This window comes from Anopheles ziemanni, chromosome 2 (genome assembly GCF_943734765.1).
Source record: "Anopheles ziemanni chromosome 2, idAnoZiCoDA_A2_x.2, whole genome shotgun sequence".
In the NCBI taxonomy this organism is placed as follows: Eukaryota; Metazoa; Arthropoda; class Insecta; order Diptera; family Culicidae; genus Anopheles; species Anopheles ziemanni.
In genome coordinates this window covers 85,680,148-85,701,764 of record NC_080705.1, presented here as the reverse complement: position 1 = coordinate 85,701,764, position 21,617 = coordinate 85,680,148, and the positions used below count along the sequence as shown (strand labels likewise).

Genomic DNA, 21,617 nt, shown 5'->3' with positions numbered 1-21,617 from the left:
TTGAGTGCGACGTGCGAATTAACGGTGTCACAAATAAAGTAATTTGACAGCTGGCTGCATTTATAACCAACAAAACGCCACGGTTCTTCTGGCCACTCGCCCCAGAAAAAGGGACAAAGCACCGGGACGGTAACAAAAACTGAATCTCGACCTGTTGGTGAGATGATGCACGAATTTATGACTGTATGAATAATTTGTTGGAAAAATGTTCCCCAAACCAAGCGGATGTGACGGTTCCATTTGTCTTAGAGTACGGTTTCGAGACTCACGGTAGGGAAAGAAAGAATGCGAAACCGAGAAAAATGTCTTCTTGAATGAGCGGCGATGTTAGTTTTGCAACATTACCCCTCCTGTTCGTGCCGCCTACCCTACCCGCGCTCTTGTCGCCGGGTTTTGCGTGATCGCATTTTTATCTGCCGCTAAACAGCTCAACGATCGTCTCAAGTCGGCAGGGGAAGAAAAACGCATCATAACATATTTGCTCATCGCGAACCTCATCCCTCTCCCCCTCCCGTTTGGGTTTGTCGAACATTTCGATCTCGACACAAATGGCACAATCAAGATTTCTCCTTGATCAAGATCTCGAGAGCACAACAAGATCACGGCCCGTCTGCTGTCTGCCGCCGATCGTACGGAATGGACTTTTGAAGCTTGTGGTTTGCTCGCATAATCTTCACCCAGCCCCAGAACTTGGGCATTTGATCGCGTATAGCAATTCGCCGGACCCACGATCGAACCCGGAGGTGCGCGCGCGCGCGCAGGATGTGCACAAATGCTGAAGCAGAACATCGAAATTTGCCTTTAGGAGAAATTCGATACGGGCAAGATATTGCGGGGGACGGCAACAGGTGGAGAATCCGTGGGGAAAGGGGAAGGAAAAAGGGGGGGGGGGGGGGTGAGCAGTCGATCCGGTCAAGGCAAGACGGCTACACGTTTCCGGTTATTCTCGAAATCGAACCACAACCGAATGGGGCAACCAAGAAGGATGGAATTGCATATTAGAGAACTGGTTTCGGATCCGGGGCTCGATCTTCTGTAGTGAGAGTTTTATAGCACGACGACTTCCAGGCGGCAGGTTTGAACGTAAGCCCCGGATTAAGAGCAAATTATTAGCATGCTGCAGTTTTTTGCCTTTTAATTGTAACATTGATTTCATTTTATTGCGACGACAACAATCAGGTGATCATTAGGAATCCTAATTTTGGAATTTATTATCCCTCCACGTGACCAAAGCGAGGTCGATGTCGGAATAATTAGTCCGTCTCGATTAACAAGACGACTTGTTATAGTTTCTTGGTGGTCATGAGAAGTTTTGAAATGTTTCTAAACTCCTTGAATGTTTTCTGAACACAATATTGAACGAAAAATCAATCCAACTGGAGGAATTAGAACTTAAATTCTTTTTAAGAGTATGTCCTAAGAGTCATTTAGGTTAACTGTGAAATAACACCACATTTATCCTACAAAGAACTGTTCTAATTTTGCTTTTCCAAAAGAAAGTAAAATATGTAGGATCAATGACTTTCCCAAAAGAATCCAATTAACGTAGGAAAAATGAGCCACATATGTTAGGTGCTACTAGACGATCATCGTTTTCGTATCGATAATCCCCGGACAAATCTGGCGATCTCCATCCGATGACTTCCCGTCCTCCAATTGCTTCCTCCAGAATGGGTAGAATAAAGAATAGAACGAAACTGGAAAAACAGAAACGATTTGTTTCCAACTCCTCCAAAATGCTACCAACATCGAAACTACTATCTTTACCTTCATCTGCCACAAAAATGGTGAGAGAGAAGCGTGGTTTAGGAAAAAAAGACCTGCCAGTTGTAGTCAAACCGTTAAGAAACGTTCACTGTTTTAATCCAACAGAGGGGCGCACGCGTGGATAGAATCTCTAACAGAAGAGTCGAAATTTTTTGTTGAAAACCCCAGCGGTGCCCCCTTAGCCAACTCTCGCCAACGGGGAAACAAGCCGATTTATTGATATCTTAATGTTGCTGGTCTAAACAGTTCTCCGGGCGGACTCTACAACGGGTACGTCCCCGCGTCCCCACCCACTGACAACATAATTCATAGCAAGCATGAGCACGCCCCTCCCCGCTAGCGGTAGATTAATTGTTTCGCTGCAGATGCTGGTGGAACCTTCATCTACTCCAAAAACTCGTTGGCAGTACGGCGACAGGGAGGGAGGGAAAACCTGAAATCAAATCAAATGATACTCTAATAGGTTTATATTCGTTTCTATCGACAACTCTAGCGATCGTTTCACTCCGATCCTCCTCCTCCTCCTCCTCCTCCAATGTCGAACCGGACCGCTGTTACGGAGATTTACGAGAGTCTTTTACAGCGATGATTTAGAGGTCGCTGATGATGATAGAATGTTTATCTGCAGCCCAGAGCTGATGGGGAAGGTCTCCGGTCTATCCAGAATGCAGTGTCGATTCTTCTCAGCGGCTTTCTTCTCTTCCAGCCGAGACGGATGGCGACGACAGCATCCACCACTATTCACTTGCATCGTAAAACTGCGTGGGGAGAAGGTAATGAAATAAAAAAAAGATCCCGCATGTCTTTTCCGAACGCTCCACCAGACGTGTTTTAAATTCCAGACTCTCCGAGTTAGTACCGGGTGCTATCATCAGCAACCTCCTTGGAAGCCCTTTCTGTCTTCTCTCAAGTGAGCAAGCTCCCGGTCCAGTGTCGGTAGGTCCTCGGTGCTTCGGTCAGATACGTGCGCATGCCACTCACTCAACAGTTGTTTTTTGATATATGATCGTGTTTTGAAGAACGAACTCGACGCGCTTTGATCGATCGGCGGTCGACTACTCGCGCTGTGTGGTCCGGACGTCGTTCCGCACTTCTTGAGATCATCGCTTGCAGCATGGGTGATATTGTAGTTCCTGGAACGTCGGCTTTCGATGATAGGAGGGCTAAGGCACCTAGAGCGCACCGAGGGCTGTTATTTATAGGACTGCTGCTGCTCAACACTGCGCCCTCCAAAGGGGGCGACTCGTAAGGCGGCTACAATCAAACTGATATCCATCGCAACGCGATCGTGGACTCCGACTCTCTGGGGCTGATCGGTCGCTGAAGACAGGCAGACAACCACACATCCAACGACGGGCGGTGGAAGTCCTTAATCGATTCTGCAGCCACCTTTTTCCTCGAAAGTATTTGCCTCACTCGCCCACCTCGTCAGCCCTCCGGTCTCGGTTTCGGATCGTTTTCTCCTCGCGGAGGCGCCACCGGGCGCAAAAAAAACGCGCGGGTCCATAATCAATTCAACAAGCGTATCGTGCAGAAAGTGTCAAAGGAAACCGCATTCGCCATGGCCCCCGGGGCGGCGCAGTTTCGCAAATGCATTTTCCCTTCCACGCGCGTTCCGCCACGTTCGGTCTGGCGGTTTTTCGACAGATCAATCATGATGCGGGTGTGGCGGTTACGCTCACTGGCGTGGGACTCGCGTCTGCCTGCATGCGCCGCCGGTCTCGGCCGGAAGTGAGCGACATCTACGACAGTATTTACAATGTTTCGGCGCACGGTTCATCGGGCGGAACAAGCCATCACCACCACAACAACGCACCGACCAATGGCACCATTCGCGCACATTCCTTAATGCGAAAACCGATCCGGCCGAGTGTTTGTTATTTTTGTTTTGTGGAAAAGTTATGATTTCGCCTGCCATAGTTATGCCAGCTGCTTTGTCACTGTTCATCCGGTCGGTTTTGCCATGGACGATGCTGGTCGATCATCAGCACTTCCGGGCAATTAGAGACAATGGTAGAATGTTTTAAAGATGGATCTTAAGCACCCGTTTAATGATTTTAATAGATGTAGCTAAAGCTTTTTGTTTCAAATTGTGCAAGAATACCATGAAGACTTCTTTATTACTTCGTTTTTTCTTTCAGTTCGCTCTAATTTAAAGCTTAAGAGAGAAGGAAAGAGCGCCCAATACAACAATGAAATATTTGTCTAGTTTTTATGTTTTCTCATGTGTAATTTTCATATTCTCAAATCAACTTTTCAATAGTCTGATTTCCATGTTGGTAATGACATAATACTCGTTACTGTTTCGTTGTTTATACACTGTGCAGATCATTTCCTAACCCCAACATTTGTAAAAATTCAATTTAATAGGCTAGTAATTGAACAGGTTGTAGTCAATCTACTATTACTACTACGTCAATCTACTATCTACGAATACTACTTTAAATTAAAATAACATAAATTTCATTAAAATAATGTGTTTGTTTCAAATAATCGCACAATTTCAATTAGCACACATGATTTTAAATATCTAAGCGCAATTATAATTCAATCATTCAATTCACGCAACACGCTAACATGTTGAGTATTAGTATACCGGTCACAGTTTCATTGTACATTTTTCACGTAATCAACCAAACACGAGGGTGGTCCTCTGCCTGGCGGTTATCAAACACATAGATCAGCCCATCCAGCTGTCCCCGAAAAGGGACAAGATGTACCCAATCCCAAGCAAGCTTCTTTTGCGTGCGTTGCACACCGAAGCAATTGCAGGCGGACGACGTAAATGAGCACGGCGCACTTATCGGACCCGAGGAATCTCACCGAAAAATTCCGGCACGTCGCCCCGTGCCTACCGTGTGCGGGCGAAAATCGATTAGTATGCGGGCACTTTCCCTGCCACCCGTGAAAAGACGCCCGGAGGGAAGCGCATCTCTCGTGAAAATTCCCTCTCGTGCCCCGAGAAGTATTATGCAGACGGCGATTGCGGCCATCCCGCCATGTTCCGTGGTAGTGACAGAGCGAGTCACTCGCGATCGTGACTTCAACCCTAGAGCCAAGCTGGAATGTGGGTTTTCGCCCCCGAAGCTCGTGGCGTACACCAGACGGACGGATAGTTGCGGCGAATATAATAATGAACTTCCCGGGCACTCCGTCGGCGCGTCGGTCGTGCGGATCCTACCGATTTTGCGATTATTGTAATAGAGAAACCAATGCGCGAACACCACCTCCCAGCGCACAACGATCGGCCAGAAGGGCAGGAACGGGAAAAAATGGTAACGATACCGCTTCACCTGCATGCATGCACTCCACACGACGCCGTCTCCAGTGCAACCTGGACGGCATAATGCACTTTTAGGGTGTAGCTCGTAGCTGAGGTCTTCTCGCCACCCCCCAATCCGCTCCACATGACGAGCGCGTCCGTCCAGCTCCGCCTCGCTTATTGTTTGCGATCAACAGCAACAGGAAGAAAAATGGATTCAAAAACAACCCCGTTCAATCGGCCAAGTCGCGCAAAATTCAAATGCATTCCGGCGACAGCGCCGTCTGATGGGCTTGCTCTATGCAAATCCCCGTTGCGCCCGCTAGACACGCCGGACTCGTCGGAGGCAGTGGCTGTTAATCAAGTCGAGCTGAAATGGTTTCGACTGCGGGGCATCTCCATCTCGCGCTGTCACGTTGACGAACACGAAAGCGATTCTTTTTCCGTGTCCAGGAGGAATATTTGTTGGGTGCGCGAATATTTATTTTGTATTCCGATAAATCTTTCTACGAAAACTCAGCGCAGAAATGCGGTTTGAATTGATTGTCTCGTCAAATTCACTTCCAAACTGAATTTGGTTCATATTTACTGTTAATAATTCCCTTCTATATTTCACTTTAATATTAAATAGTCCATTCTTATATATCTTCTCTATGTTCCCAAAAACCACTAAAAACTTACCCACTGTTTGTCATTCTATTGAAACGGTCTATTTAAGAAGATCATACTTCTCAATCTTTTCTGTAGGGATTAATGTTTCTTTAAGCTGCTGCAACTTCGAAACGAAGATATTTTAATTAATGCCCCGGATACCTAAGCGACAAATATGTTAAAGTGTGAGGTGTTAAAGATGTCAGGGTTGGCGCTCTTTTCTCTGCCACCTGTTGACGGCTATTATTACAATTAAATTTTCTTCTGTCATCAAACAGACTATTTCGTAGTAGTATTTATTCTTCATCGTATAAATTGAGACATGAATTTTAGTTCCCTCCTACATTAAACATTTCATTTTCACACCTTATCACACCAAGCGAAACGACGTTAAAATGGAACTCCACCGCGTCAAACCGTTAAAGTTTCGCTTGAACTGAATATTTTAAAATAATATATTGCCTCAAGTCCACCACTTTTGATTAAGTAGGTTATGTAACGGGACATGTTTACTGGTTAGGCTATTTTTGCAACAAAAAGAAATGAGTAATTGCCTGCTTTACTTTTAAAAGCCTGCCAACTAATAAATCGAACCACCCTTCCAACCCATAATTTAGCACTCAATTGCCCTGCTTGTGCTGCCATAAACGTATCGCGCGTACGGCAATGGGGTTCCGTTGCCAGAAGGAAAGGAGACAAATTGGTCCCTTCCTTCCGACCATTCCGATCGCGCACGAAAACATTGTGCAGAATTTGGGAAAAACATCCCCATAAAATAACAGTTCCTGTTCCGGCAATATTTATTTATCATTATTTATTAACACATTTCATTAACCCACCCATCCCGGTTTTTGCCGGTGGTCTTTACTCTGGTTCGATTTGCGAAAATATCATTCGCCCTCTTCTCTGTGCGCTTTTCCACTTGCAATAAATTTATTTCCACTCCGTCCGGTTCCGAAGCAAATCGAAATCCCGGCCATCGGAAGAGCTGGCTATGCCTCCAAACTATCATTTATCATTTTCGGAACGAACTTACTGGAGGAAGTGTCAAAAGGGACATGTCAGCAGATATGTTACTCCTTTTGCTTGGAATGAAAAACCTCTCGAAAATGGAAACAGGTTTGCACAGTGCCAATAAGTCATGACCTACGACAATTGTACGTGGCCTGGAATGATGGTATCTTTAGAGATACCTTCAGTGCAATGTGCATTTTATCGTGTTCGTTAAAATTTATCTTCGACCTTCGATTTTTGCCTGAAGGCAGTGTGGTACTAAAAGGGGATCTTTTTTTTTTTGTAAAATATAAACTATTTATTTTATAAATAGATAAGGTGTACAAACAAAACTTTCTTATACTCTATAATCACAAATACAGTGCACACTTAAGGACATTTACATCGATCGCAGCATCATTGTTTCCAATGATGTGGATGATGTAGTTTGCAAACAAACGCAGGACAACCTTCCGCTGCGCAATGCTTATATTCCCAAGCACTGGGAATCGGAGACACTCGAAGGACGACTGACACCCTGGAGCTTCATTCCTGATGCACTGCTGCAGCAGGTCCCAGGCGGCAATAACGCGAGTGCAGGAGGTGAACATGTGTTCCAGGGTGTCACACTCAACACAGAACATGCAGGAAGCCGAAGGCGTGCGTCCCATACGCATAAGCAGCTCTCCGTGCGGGATCTTGCCATTCGCAAGCAAATATAAGGTGGATCTTTGCTCCGCTGTTAGTTTGCTTCGGTGGATGTTGTTCCACACCTTTTTCCAGGTTGCCTTCGGATGGGACTGAATCTTGGCTGGGGGTAGTCTGTTCACTTGCAACCTGCGGAGGGCCTTGGTGGATAGCTGTGTTTTTACCGTACATGGAGTGTACGCCAGTTGCTGGACAACACTGCGAAGGCACGGATACGTAGACGGTATCAATGTAATATCTGGGGGGTTTCCCGCACACAAGATGTGTTGGGCTCCAAATGAGAGGCTCTGATGTTCTGCAACATAGCGGTTTGTGAGTAGGGCTGCTGTCATCACGGCTGGGATGTGTAGGTTTAAGCCACCACGGTCTCGTGGCAGGGCCAGCTGCTGGAGCGAGACACGTATACCCCCAGATCCGTTCCAGAGGAGAGACCCGATCAAACTTGTCACCTTAGCTATGTCCATTGCGCGAGGGCCACAGACTGACGCAACAAACCATAGCTTAGGGAGCAAGAATGAGTTGAGCAGCGTTACCTTTTGCAGCAGGTTTAGATCTCTCACCCTGTGCAGCCATACCAACTGACGAAAGTGATTGATAACAGTATCCCAATTGTGGCCCGCTGTTTCCCGGATACTGTTAGAGAACAGAATTCCAAGTAAACGGAGCCGTTCTACGGTGTGCAGCCATGGCAGGTTGATTCTGTTCTCGGTTGTCACCATTCCGATGTCCAGAGCCGTGGTTTTAAGGACGTTTAACCTCGCTCCAGAAGTGACTCCAAAGGCCTCAATTGCTGCTCTCACCCGCTCGATTGTGGAAGGGGAAGTACTCACCACGGAGACGTCGTCAGCATACGCGTTGATCAGGTCGTCCTGATCGCAGCATATATCTTCGAGTCTCTTGATGAGGGGGTGAAGGTAGAGGATGAATAGGTGCATTGACAAGGGATCTCCTTGTCGCACGGAACGTTGGATGGGAAAGGCAGGTGATAGGGATCCATTTACAATGACACGGGACGAAGATTGCTCACCAATTTTCCTCAAAAGCCGCACTAGTGCGGGATTAAACCCTAACGAATCCATCGTTCCAAACAGGAAGCCCCTGTCAACACGGTCAAACGCCTGCGAGAGATCGAAAGAGACGAGTTTTGCACACTTCTTCTTCCGTTTGAGTTCGAATATTCTCTCCTTAACAGAGAGCACAGCTTGGAAGATATTGCAGGGTTTATTGCTACACTTCTGCGACGGTGAAATGATTTGCCACCTAGCAATAATCTTCTCGAGCCGCTGCTTCAGAATTCTGGAAAGCAGCTTGTAGTCAGTGTTAAGCAGAGAGATCGGACGGTACGAAGATAGTGTGCACCCATCTCCCCTTTTCCTCGCAAGCACTATGACCCCATCGACAAAGGCCGCCGGGAAACGACCGTTGAGAGCATCGTTGAGAATCAATATGATTTCTCTCCAAATTATCCCAAACGTTCGCTGATAAAATTCAATCGGAATTCCATCCGGCCCAGGAGACTTTCGAGGTTTCGATTTTTCAATTGCATGAAGGACATCACCGTAGGTGATCTCATCCATGCAATCGTTGTTGATTTCGCAATCTTCGGGGATTACACGATGACAGGCAAAAGTATCGTCAACGTTTGTTGTCTCGTCGGTGTATAACTCCCTGTAGTACGTATGTATATAGTCTGCCAGTTGTTTTGGAGAGTCCAAAACAACGTTGTTGTCACACGTAAGTCTGGTGATCACGGTGCGCTCCCGCCTTCGTTTCTCAAGCTGAAAGGTGGAGAGGTTTTCCCCACACACCCTTGTTTCGTTAATCCTTGTAAAGTCCTCGGAGAAACGCCTCTGAAGGAGTAGCATTTCTCCTTTTATACGGTTGATATTGACCAACTCGATCGGATTGGAAAGATAACGACCGTATGAGGACTCTAACTTCGCATAGAGAATGTTATGCTGCAAGCGGAACATGGAGTATTTTTCATTCGTTTTCCATCGGAAGAACGATTTTATTTTTGGTTTGGCGAAATGAATCCACCATTCCATCCAGGAGCCAAAGCTCCTTCGCTGTTTTGTCCAATAGTTCCACTTACATCTAAACTCCTCCATGTTTTCGGCTGTCAAGATATGTGGCCGAAGTTGCCAGTATCCATTTTGCCGCATGCGAGGTATGTTTGGAAGGCAGATGCGCACCGTGAGCGCCTTATGGTCCGAGAAAGACAATACGTGCATGTCTGTTGCACGCAGTTGATCCTTCATGTCCTTAGAGACGTAGCAGCGATCGATGCGAGAGCCCGAACCACGTGTGATGTGAGAGAACTCTACAAAGTTTCCTTTGAGAGCCTCCCAGCTGTCACACAACTGCATACTGTCAACAAAGTTTTGCAAAGTGAGACTCGTATTCCCCATACCCGTGGCGTCCTTGGACTTCAGCACGCAGTTGAAATCCCCTGCAAGGATGACCGGTCCCGGTGCATTCCGCAGGTAGTACGCCAACGAGCGGTTGAAAAAGAGTTCCCGCTCAGCTCTGTTTTGACTTCCCGAAGGAGCGTAAATGTTGCATAGCGTGGAAGAATTCTCAAGCCGGACGCAGATTAGTCGTGAGTCCAAGCTACGCTCGACGTGAGAAAATTTTAGGTTCACCCGCAAGGCGATCGCTGTACCTCTCCTTGTGTGGTCAATGTTTGTTACAACATTGTACCCAGGGAGCACTAAGTCTTTGACAGAAACTTCTTGTAGGAAGATTATGTCTGTGTCAAGAGTGCGTATGAAAGTTCGTAGTGCATCTAGTTTGGTGGAATTGGATATCGCATTGATGTTTATCGATGCGATCGTCACTGATGTCATCAACTCATCCATTTCCACCAAACTACTGTGCGTCCACTTCCATTACCCCTGTCGGTTTCGCTGCCGTGGCATTGGTCTTTTTGGGAGGACGACCTGGCTTACGCTTGATCGGTTCCTCCCCAGACTTGCACGACACGTCGCTGTCCGTCTGTTCGTCCGTCTTTCTCTTACCTGCCACTGTTTGCCAGGAAAGGGATGAAGGTGTAGCGGAAGGTGAAGGGACACGAGGGGCTTTGAACGTCGATGAGGCATCGGCGTCCACCTGAAGTCCGGCGTTGTCCATCTTGGTGCTGGTCGATGCTGCCGGTACGGTCAACGCACTTGCCCGGATGAAGGATGCTACTGCCGGGACGGTCCGTGTACTAGCCGCAACGCTAGTGGCCTGCATCGGGATGATCGTTGCTGGTGCGCCTATTGTCAGGCTCGAAGCACCGGCCGGTGCGCTCGCCGCGACGGTCGATGTGCTCGCCGCGACGGTCGATGTGCTCGTCGGGACTGTCGGTGCGCGGACGGCCGGTGCGCTCTCCGGGACGGTCGATGCGGGCGCCGGGATGATCGGTGTGCTCGATGGGATGAGCATTGTGCTTGCCGGATCGGTCGGTGTGCTCACCGGGTCGGTCGGTGCACGGACGGTTTGTGTGCTCGCCCGGGGGACTGTTGCTGGAGCAGGGTTTTCGGTGCCATTCTGCACCGCTGAGGCATACGACAGCCTCTCGTTGACGCTCGTCTTCTGAGCCACCAGTTTCCTGCCTTGGGTGCAGGTCATCCCATGGTGTGCAGCAAGACGGCATGTTCGACACGTTTGCTGCTGTCCCCGGTATGTTACCAGCGTCTCTTCCCCTCCAATCGAGACGTATGACGGCACCGGCTTAGACAAGACCGCTGTGACGTAGCGGTATCCGTCAGGGATTCCGGCACACGGGTATGGCTTCGCCCATACTCCGGCTCGGATTGACCGGACTTCTCCGTAGCGAGCAAAGAAATCCGTAATGCATCTGTCCGTGATGTCCTCGGACAGGTCGTGGATTTTGATGACCACGGAATTGTCGACCATTACGATCGGGATCGGGAATTTCTTCCCGTCGCATTCGAGAGAATGCTTGCCGTCGTTCTCCTCGACGGTTCTTAGAGCAAGGCTCTGGTCCTTCACTCGGATGTGAAGGAAGTGGGATGCCGGCTTCGTCCGGATTGAAACGATTGAAGAGCTGCTTAGACCCAACTTGGTCATGGCGAGGGTTGTGGCCTCCATCAAGGACGGCCTTTTGGGGAAATCCACCCGCAGGGTGCTTCTCGAAGCAGCCATGATGTGGCTTGCTTTTGCACTTTTTTTTTTTAACACTCTGTTTTGGTAAAAGTGCGTCCGATCGCAACGAGTCTCGGAGAGGAACTAACCTCTTCTCTGTGCGCTTTTCCACTTGCAATAAATTTATTTCCACTCCGTCCGGTTCCGAAGCAAATCGAAATCCCGGCCATCGGAAGAGCTGGCTATGCCTCCAAACTATCATTTATCATTTTCGGAACGAACTTACTGGAGGAAGTGTCAAAAGGGACATGTCAGCAGATATGTTACTCCTTTTGCTTGGAATGAAAAACCTCTCGAAAATGGAAACAGGTTTGCACAGTGCCAATAAGTCATGACCTACGACAATTGTACGTGGCCTGGAATGATGGTATCTTTAGAGATACCTTCAGTGCAATGTGCATTTTATCGTGTTCGTTAAAATTTATCTTCGACCTTCGATTTTTGCCTGAAGGCAGTGTGGTACTAAAAGGGGATCTTGTGGTGAAAAAGATATGTTTTATCGAAAGCTGTCGCAAAGGTGTAATTAAAAGAAAAGAGGTAAGCAATCGTTTAAAACCCCATTTATTATTTATGTCGCTAGTTGCTGATGGCGATAGTTAAGAATTGAACAGCATCAAGAAGATGAAATTTTATGACTGTTAATTAATAGTAATTAAAATGGAATGTATCGTTTTCTTTAATACATTCCCTCTATATTATTTTTAACGAAACATAAATAAATCGTGCATAATAATATTTCTTCATGGAAATATTGCATGCAGTATCTATCTGATACTGTAAACAATTCATTACTGACAGCGTTGATGTTCTCCCGCTAACCATAATAATTGGAGCTAGTTTCCAGAGTTCATCCAATCATGTTGAAACGATAAACAGTCCCGAAATACCCCACACGTGTACGTCGTTGGTCTGCTTCCTTGTCAACCAACCTCGTGCAGCTCGAGTTGTAAACCAGAGATAAACATTTCCCTACACCCTAATGCTGTGTAATTAAACACCCGAATCAAACCTAACATTGTGTTCGCTGCAGTTGCAACCAACTAAACAAATTTCTTGCCCAAAAAGCAACATTGTAAGCAGGGTATGCTGAAGCACTCGCGTTAGAACCTAGACTCCTGGGTGTAGAAGATCAACAGACTTTTCTCCGAGTCTTTCCCATAATTCACCTCCGCGATGTGAGAAGAAATAAATCTCACAACGGGAACGCGAACGTGCTGGAAACGAAAGAAAACATGCTTCTAATTGGTGTCGCTCCAGTGATTGTTTTCGAATTTACATAGACGAGTGTCATTTGGAGTTCTTAGGTCGAAACAGCGGGGGGCACTGTTATCTGAATCTTTGGGGACGATTGGATACAACACACCTGCAGCGATGGCGCTTACGCACTATGGGACAGTGTGCTTGGTAGTCAAGGCAATATTTTTAATTTGTATTTTCAATTCTTAAAAGGAAAATATTGGAAAACACATTTTTCTTGTCATTATACCAATCACTGAATCAGTGACTATTTGAGGGTTTCGTTTTTAATTCGCGATGAAAATGAGTAAATTACAAACACATTATATCACACTATCCAAACCCCTCGGGAGAAAATCCTGATGTGCCATTTTGAACACTGCAACCTGCTGCACACAAAGCAGCACACATTCCCGGTGTCGAACCATTTCCCAGCATAGGCTCATGGAACGAAATTAATCTTCCTCTGATGCCGGGCGTGTTTTTACTTTTCCATTTTATCTCTCTTTATTTATGATGATTGGCTGAAGTTGTTTTGACGTGTTTCGTCTAGCCACAATTATTTCCATCCGCAGCAACGCAGCGTTAATCATGCTCAATTGAGTTTGCACCAGGCCAGAAAAGCGACTCACCACGCCTCCCCGGGCGTTCTCACTCCTAAACTGTGATCATCCACCAGTGTGGGGCAGGCAAGTCCCTGCCAGGGGACAATTAGCCAAATCATCTTCCTGGCGGATGATGTTTTCCCAGCGCACATTGGGGGTACGTTGCCCCACCGTGGGCCATTTTCATTTTCCTGTTTTTGAGCCGGGATTGTTTCACTTCCCTCTACTTTTCATCGTGCCATTTGATGCAGCAATTATTTCAGCTCATCTTCGAACAACCACCCAGCGTTTCCTTGGGTGGTAATTTTCGAATCACATTTGCGGTGATGAGCTACCGGAACCGGAAGTATTCGCAACAAAACTGCATCCATTCTCGACCGGAACGAAGCATCAAATGGCGGTGTGGAAGATCGTGTTACTTTTAAAAGAGATATTCATTAGCTTTCGTCACACCTTAATTCGTTAATTATGACCGAACCGATTCAAATTTAATGGCTCATTTTGAGATTCATAATTGTGATTATGATTTTGTTATTTTCTCTCAAACCATTTTTCTTTGCAGAGCCTTTTTTATAAGTCATCGTTGGCAAGTTCTCATCGTTCAAGTATTAAACACAATCTTCGTTCGTACAGTTTCCCATCCTTAAAAGATAAAATATTTATGTATTTTATAAACATAAAAATGTAAAAGAAAAATCAACACGGTTGATGCGATGAAAGCGGTTCTTTCTTCAAATTTACTTTCTTGTAATTTACGGTAAAAGCAGCATGACATTAACCCACCATATTGGGTCACAGTAGAAAGTTTCCATTATCCACCGCGTACTTTACTCCAAACGATCGCTGCAAATGATAAACAACTCTTAAATAAATTGAACATTCTGTGCCCTCGTCTCCAATGCAGGACCATTCATTCTTGTCGCTTGCGGGAATAAGGGCCCCGATGGTTCCAGCCTTCTCGATAACTCTACACAAACTCAACACATCAATCCGTCATAATCCCGCGGCTAGTTGTGGCCCGAGCTCAAGTTGTTGCGAATGCAACAACCACTCAACTAATATCTTCACTGGATTCAACAAGTATCCTCTACGTCCAAGCGCCTTGTTTGGCCTTAGCGTAAGAAGGTGAAGGTAAATCTCAAGAGAGAAAGAATCAAGTCTGGAGTTAAGGTGTTAATCGGATTGAACCATAAAGGTACACCCAGGGTTCCGAGCAAATAACGAAGCATAAGGCTCTGGATTGCACACTTCACTCCTCCATTCGAAGGCTTTTCGACACATTTTACAGTGTCTGGAGTGCCCGTAGGGTCGAAGGGCATATCATCTCGTAGACACTGGTAAGAGTGCTCTCTTGGCTTTCATATTGTTTGCAATTTTATCTTCAGTAAACATACCGAAGGCAACGCGTTTGATATTAATCATATCTACTATGGTAACATCATGCGCATGGCGTGTTTTATGGCCCGAGAAGAATTACGACGAACACCGTGTTTCGTTCGAAGAACATCGGTTGTAAATCTAACCTCGTGATGCGTGTCGGGCCTGAAGTAGCTTTCATCGATCAACAGTTGTTACTAAAGGCCACTAAACTGTACTAATAAACCTGCTCGCCCCCTCCTGGCGTTAATGTGCGCTGTAAACATCAATAAAAACGTGTCACCACTACCGAACACGTTCGCGTATAGTTGATCGTTTTTCTTCGACCCTCAATTATCTTCGGGTTCGGCTGAGGGCCTGCTACGCCCTCCCCAAACGGAACATCGTGTTAAATGGAGGATTATTGTCAGACCAGGATCCCCTGCGTTTCGCTGGAAGATATTTGGGGCGGATTGTGTCTGGATCGCCAGACGCGATCGTTAACCTCCATCTTTTTTTTTTTTTTTGACTCGAGGGTGAGGAAAGATAAGGTCCACATTCCTCACACTTATTCCAGTTGCAGCTTGTTTTGACGGCCAACTGACAGGGAGACATTTTGTCCCCCTCCGGCCATTGCGTTGACAAACGTCAAACCACTTTTTCGGTTGACATTTGCGGTGACAATGGGGAGATTGAAGATCAACCCAAGACCCGGAAGGGCGGAGTGAGTGTTCGGAAATGAAAATAAACGGTAAATTAAAGCAAAAAAAATGTGACATTCATTTGGGTGACGCGCCCTAACCCCCGGCCGGTCATGCTCAGCTGGTATCGGAAAAAGCGCAAGAAACACAAACATGTGCGCCGCGGTTCCAACAGTTGAGGAAGCCTGGAACAATCGTTGCAGAGGGGGAGGGCGATACGACCCCAAGGGAAGCAGGGTGACGCAGAAAAGGTAAAACAAAAAGACCGCCAAGGCCCGGCCCTGGACAGGTTAAATGTGGCATATCGTGTTTCCCCCGACGGTAGCGCGCTTCCGCGAAGCTCTCCCGCCGTCGTGATGGATGACCGGAGAGTTCCCCAGGTCCCGGTGTACGGTAAAGGCGGTACAGGGTGTGCTATACGCACCACATGCCTGCACAGGACAAAGATGCATCCATTAAATGTTGGTTTTCTTTTTAGGAGGCTGGAAAATGGTAATTATGAACCAGAGTGAAAGTTGGGTCGCTACGTTTATTCTTTTTTGCACTGCTCAATAGGTCAATATGGGGTAATATGCACCAGTGGGGTAAATTGCACCAGTTTTTGTAGCTAAATTATGCAATTAAAATATTTATTGAGTAATGGAATATGGTCGTTAACTTGTATAATAAATGCTATGTAAATTTCACATTTAATGGAGGTAGTAGATTACAATTAACACCTTGCCGTTCGGATACACGCATAGGTGTAATGAATCCGTAGCGGTTTTCATACGCTCTCATCATTTTGGTGTGCTGTCAACGCAATCTTTAAATTATATTACGATTTTTAATGATGTACTCATAGTTTTTGGCAGTGGAAGAGATGTTGGAAAATTAAATTGTAAAAATGAGGGCTATGCTTCTTATATTTTGTGTAAAGAAATAATATTTTTTTGCTTAAAGGGTACATATAGCCTCGCCTTACCTTACACACCATTGTGGTAAGCAAAGGTGGAGCTTGATAGTTTTTATTTTTTGGCAAAATCCGTTCGAAGGCTCGTGATGAGGCAATTACAACTTTAATTTAACGTCATGCAACCCAACCCGTAATGGGTTGACATCAACGTAATTGATGGTCGTAATACTCTTTAACCTTCGCTGTCGACATGGGTCCAAATCACACGAGACATTCCATGGGGAAGTTGAACGAACCTACTCTCTCTCTCTCTCCCGCTGGACGATCCTTCTTTATTTCGCTTCAGTTCGCATCGATTAGCTGCAGCATAATTCTCATGAACCAAATGATTTGACTCTGACCAACGAGCATAAAAGTTTCCACTCCGCTTACTCTGTTCGTGCATTGAATGATCCACTTTATTCAACTCTACCGATGCATTCCCAATTTTCCCCCCACACCAGCATTCACATTGATTTCCACCCAACGCCACCATTCGCCCGCTTCCGTTTTCTGCATGAATAATTAAAAAGTGCATCTGGGAACGATCAGCGTCATGCCGCAAGAAGATGCCGCACAACCGATGACCCCAACCGCGCGCTAATTCCTTCTGGCTCGTAGCACAAAATCCCAATTGCAGTTGGAATCGTTCGTGCGCACGGTTCTTTGCTAAATCAATTCCACCACGAAGTCCTTTTCGAAGCCGACCCCGAGGTGCTGAACGAGTGGCAGAACTTGTGACAATTAATTTCTTCTTGTCACGAAACATTTACAACGTTTCGGGAATTCGCGGAGTGGGTGAGATAATCTGGTGAAAAGATTCGTGTTTCAACAACACGCCGGGCACGACGATCCAGAAGTGAAGGAAGTGCGAAACGTGAGAACTTAAGTCAGTCGCGGTCGGAGGCTGATTTTAGTATGCGCTGGAAATGGACACAATCTGGCGCATAAATTTCCCGCAATAGTTTGCGAAATGTTATGCACGGGTTTGGATAGCTCTCTTTCTAAATTCATCTTTGGTTTTCCTTCGGGGACTCCCAGAAGACAGGCGTAAATTGCAAATAAGTCGAAGATAAATAGAGATTGTTGCAGCAACATAAGGCCAGAGTAAAGCTACACGCTTGCTACTATTTGGACTTGGCAAACATTGAAAGAAGCGCACCGGATTTTGTGTTGCTTCAGCAAGATGTCAGAGGTGCGAGCCAAAAACTCCGAGAGTAAAGCCCAGATGCAGCTGATCCACAATTCAATATAGCTAACGCAAGCCCGTTTGCGTGTAACGTTACGGGTTTTCGGGTTTCGGGGTTTTTGTTATCTTCCTGTTTACCGCCTGCTTTCGCTTTCTTCCGACCGCACACCGGTGCGGGTAGGGTATAAACAAACAAGTGTACAAGCGCGTAGAACTAGGCCAACATAATCTCATCCGAACGATACAACATTGGAGAGCAAGATGGAGCGCCGACTTACCTCTAGTGCTGGAAGCCATAGCGAGATCACAAGAACAACTGGCAGGCAGACGGCGACTACAACGGAGTACTGATGGCGCACATAATTCATCTTCACTGCCTCGGGTGTGTACTGCGTGTACTGGGTGTATGTGCCACCGACTCCACGCTCCAACAGGATTGCATAAATCTTCCACGGACGGGGTACACCCCAAATACAACGCCTCCCGAAGCACCGATGAGGCAACAAAAGGTGCGTGCGACAGGATTCCTTAGGTTTATCGGGGTCGCGGAAGCACGGAGTACACGGCGAAACTAAACTGGCCAACTTTTTATCGCCTTCCACCGGCCGACAGTTACTTGGAGTGATTTACTAGGACTGTAATTTCATGCACACACTACGGTATCACGCACTTCCACGAATACGCCGTACACACATTCCGGATGTTCCTTGTTGTACACCTGCAATAGGGGAAAAGAGAGAGAGAAAGAGAGGGTAAAACATTGGAATTAGGCTCGCTCCATTTGGAATCACGTTTGTGTACGCGTGTTGACTTATTACCCAATTGAAAGTCTGCCGATAAAGATTCTGTCCCAACCGTAATCCACTCGGATGATCGAACTTATCGTAATCCACACGGCTGAATGATTTATGACACAGTCTCAGTCTGTTCCAGCTATGTCATCACATGCAGCCAACAACGTGACCTGATAAGCACTGACCAGATCCAGCTGGAAACGTTCGATACTTATTTCTAAGTGCACCGGTAAAAAAAAAGCTACGTGTGTTCCCTCTCGTGGCGGAAGTAATGGGCTCTCCGCGGATTAGAAGCCTTAGGCTATCTCACCAGCCTTGGCATTGCCATAAGTGGCTACATTTCCATTTGCTAACCTTTTGCACAGTACCGTATTGTGTGATTGGAAGCTGACTAACATAACATATCCCGGTTCTCGTCAATGCGACGATGAAGTAAGGCACGGAAGAATTTCATCCATTTCTACCCCGAGTATCAATACCGATTCCGTTTGGCTAGGCGCTAGCATGCGGAAACTGACAGTTCACGCCGATCTACTTATCCGATGACACCCGATTGACGTGAGGCCGTAAACAACGTTCTCCGTCATATTGAAATTACTCGATCGTACTGTACTTTAGCCTTGCGATGTAGAAATGGATGGCAGGATCAAGTTTTTTGAATACATGCCAGGTTTTATAAGCTTCAGTAACACGTACTTTCCTCAGACTTATTATTAGGAAGTGTATTGTTGTCTTTAAAAATAAATTAAACACACCGAGTTCTATATCTTCTGTCAACATTAGAGTTATGCTCAATGGAGTTCCATTCATACGAATGTTATATCTCAGATACACGTGAATTGATTCAACAATCTTTAGAAACTCGGGTGTCCAAAATACATGGTAAATTTTCATCAATCTGGATTTGAATAGACAAACGCTTACAATAAAGTTATATATAGAAATCCCCGTGTTTTAACACCTCATTGTTGATCATTGTCATAAAAGAAGTTCTTTCCCTCAACTTAGCTTCCTTACATATGTTATACTTTTTGAGGAAAGACTCTGAAGAACGACGAGACACTTTTAAATTGAATCCAGGATGTTTCATCTTCTGCAGTTTTATATTTTATTGGAGCCAACCAACCTGTTGTAATAGAGATTAAACTTTACTTTAATGCCAAAGAAATAAAGCTCCTACAGTTAGAGCACCTCATCGCCAACAAAAGCCCAATCGTAAAACCAGTTTTGGAGTGTAATGGTATCTACGGAGTTTTCCAGGATCAGCAAACTTCTAATGAACCTCGCGCCGCAATATAATTAACCTCACGCTGTGTGCGTGCACGCAGCTATAAGCTTTAGAACAAGTCTGTCAGCTCGACGTTCAGGTGTGAATTTTCTTCACCCTGGGCCGGGTGGCGGTGCATCCGATGCATCCTGTGCTGTTTACGAGCGCTAAAAATACGCCATAACGAGCCGTAAAACTGCAATCGAAATGGCACACCCGCGCATCCGCACGACTGGACCGTGTCGGGGAAGGAAAAACAAACCCGAGGAACACCGCGTGTCGCCGTGTGATGTGATTCTGGCATTGGGAAAGCTGGAAAACCAGTTCACGGCTTAGTGCCGGCGTGGCCACATGTGCAGAACTCAATGAAATGCGGGATGATATTTTTAGCGACACATCTTCTGGCGTGCCAGAACCAATAAAGCGGGAAAAGCAGGCGACGCAGTTTACACTAATTATAAATCCTTTGTCGCACGTTTGCTTCGCGCATCGACGACTTCCTCTCGCGCCTGTGGAGAGGGGGAACCCTCGACCCGACATTTTTATATTTGTTTCCTTCGCTACGTAGCGAAATTAAAATGATAAATCGTCCCTCCACTCCCGCCCTGAATAACTAACCTCTAACTGTGGGGCGAAAAAATGCGATGATGCGACTCGGAAATGCGTCGACAGCATGGTTCATAATTTCGGGGACGACGCACATGGCGCCCTCGATTGCGCGTGTTTAAGTAGCTTAAAGGATGATCGTACCCTTCATAAAGATCGTTCACTGCCAGAGCCAGATGGAGATCGAGAACGAGCATCGCGCATGCACTTCTGTAGTGCCACTTCGAACTGTCTGGAGTTTATGGGAATCCATTTCATTCAATGGAGTGTTAGCGAAGAAATTACTTTCCTCTGATGATTGTGTGAATTATTATTCAATAGTACGGTAATGTGAGAAAGTCGATGAAGTACTTCTTGCAATTCGAAGCAAAACTAACTGTTTGGAAAATATTCATCAAGTTCTCGCCGAGTACTCACGGCTGGGAGCTGTTTTATCTCCCATTTACGAAGAACATTTTTGAATAACCCACACATCAGGCGGACACGTGCGGTCGCACCACTAACGGTAAATCCGCGCTATCAAAGTGCTCCGATCGCTCGCGGGCACTAATTACCGTTCCACATCCCCCCGGGCTCCACTAATTCATTTTAATTCGGTACTTTACCGTAACCGCCGGGGGAGGGACAGCCATTTTAATAAATTGTATTTATTTTCCGCCCTGGCTAGCGGCCAACCGGCCGAGAGTCCATTAGGGTGTGGGCCGGAGATGGAAGGAGCCGAGGGAGCGTGCAGGAAAATTGCTAAATTATGCATCGTCCCGCACGCAGCGGCTTCGACAGCAGCATCCGATGCACTTTAGTTAGCCGCTACTGGTCGCCGTGTCTGGCGTCTTTCTTATATCTAAATCTCGACCAAACGCGCTTCCGCGGTGGTGCGCGTTGTTTCGAAGGCCTGTCTCTGACGTCTTTCCGACCAGCAAGGGAGTTTTCATCGACGAAGAAGTGCAGCTGGATGGAAATGGGCGGCAAATTAGCCGGATTTGTTCTACGAGCATCGGTGGAAGAATTTCAAGTTGTAGGCGGTTTGTAAATTAATTTTTACTACCGCTTTCGGGGACCCGTTTTAGGTGATCGCCACGCACGATCGACTACAAATTGATAAGCGGATGGAATAAATTGTGGCTCGCTGATCATTCATTCGCGATTCTATCAAATTTCAGAAATAAAAAAAAACCCCGTGTATCTTAAAATCTAAACCCAAACCGTCTTCTACCGGATAATTCTTCTCAATTCTTCACCTTTCAATATATTCAGTTATTTCAAAATGATGTTAAGTTTCCTTCAGCAAATAAGCAAGCATCTCCAAAATTGGATAACCTCAAGGTGGCATCGTTCCACCCACAGCCCACGGTCTCCAATTGCTATCTGTCCAGCCTAATCGATCGACCACCTGACC

General features: G+C 46.2%; 1 protein-coding gene across 1 annotated transcript in view; it reads right to left on the bottom strand.

Annotated features, from left to right (window-relative positions):
• LOC131292792 (uncharacterized) overlaps nt 1-17,922 on the bottom strand; it is a 32,552-nt gene extending 14,630 nt beyond the window's left edge. The window contains exon 1 of the mRNA XM_058320878.1: nt 17,833-17,922. Coding sequence (XP_058176861.1) covers nt 17,833-17,922 — 90 coding nt within the window. The remainder of the gene's footprint in view (nt 1-17,832) is intronic.
• Nucleotides 17,923-21,617: the final 3,695 nt, after the last annotated feature.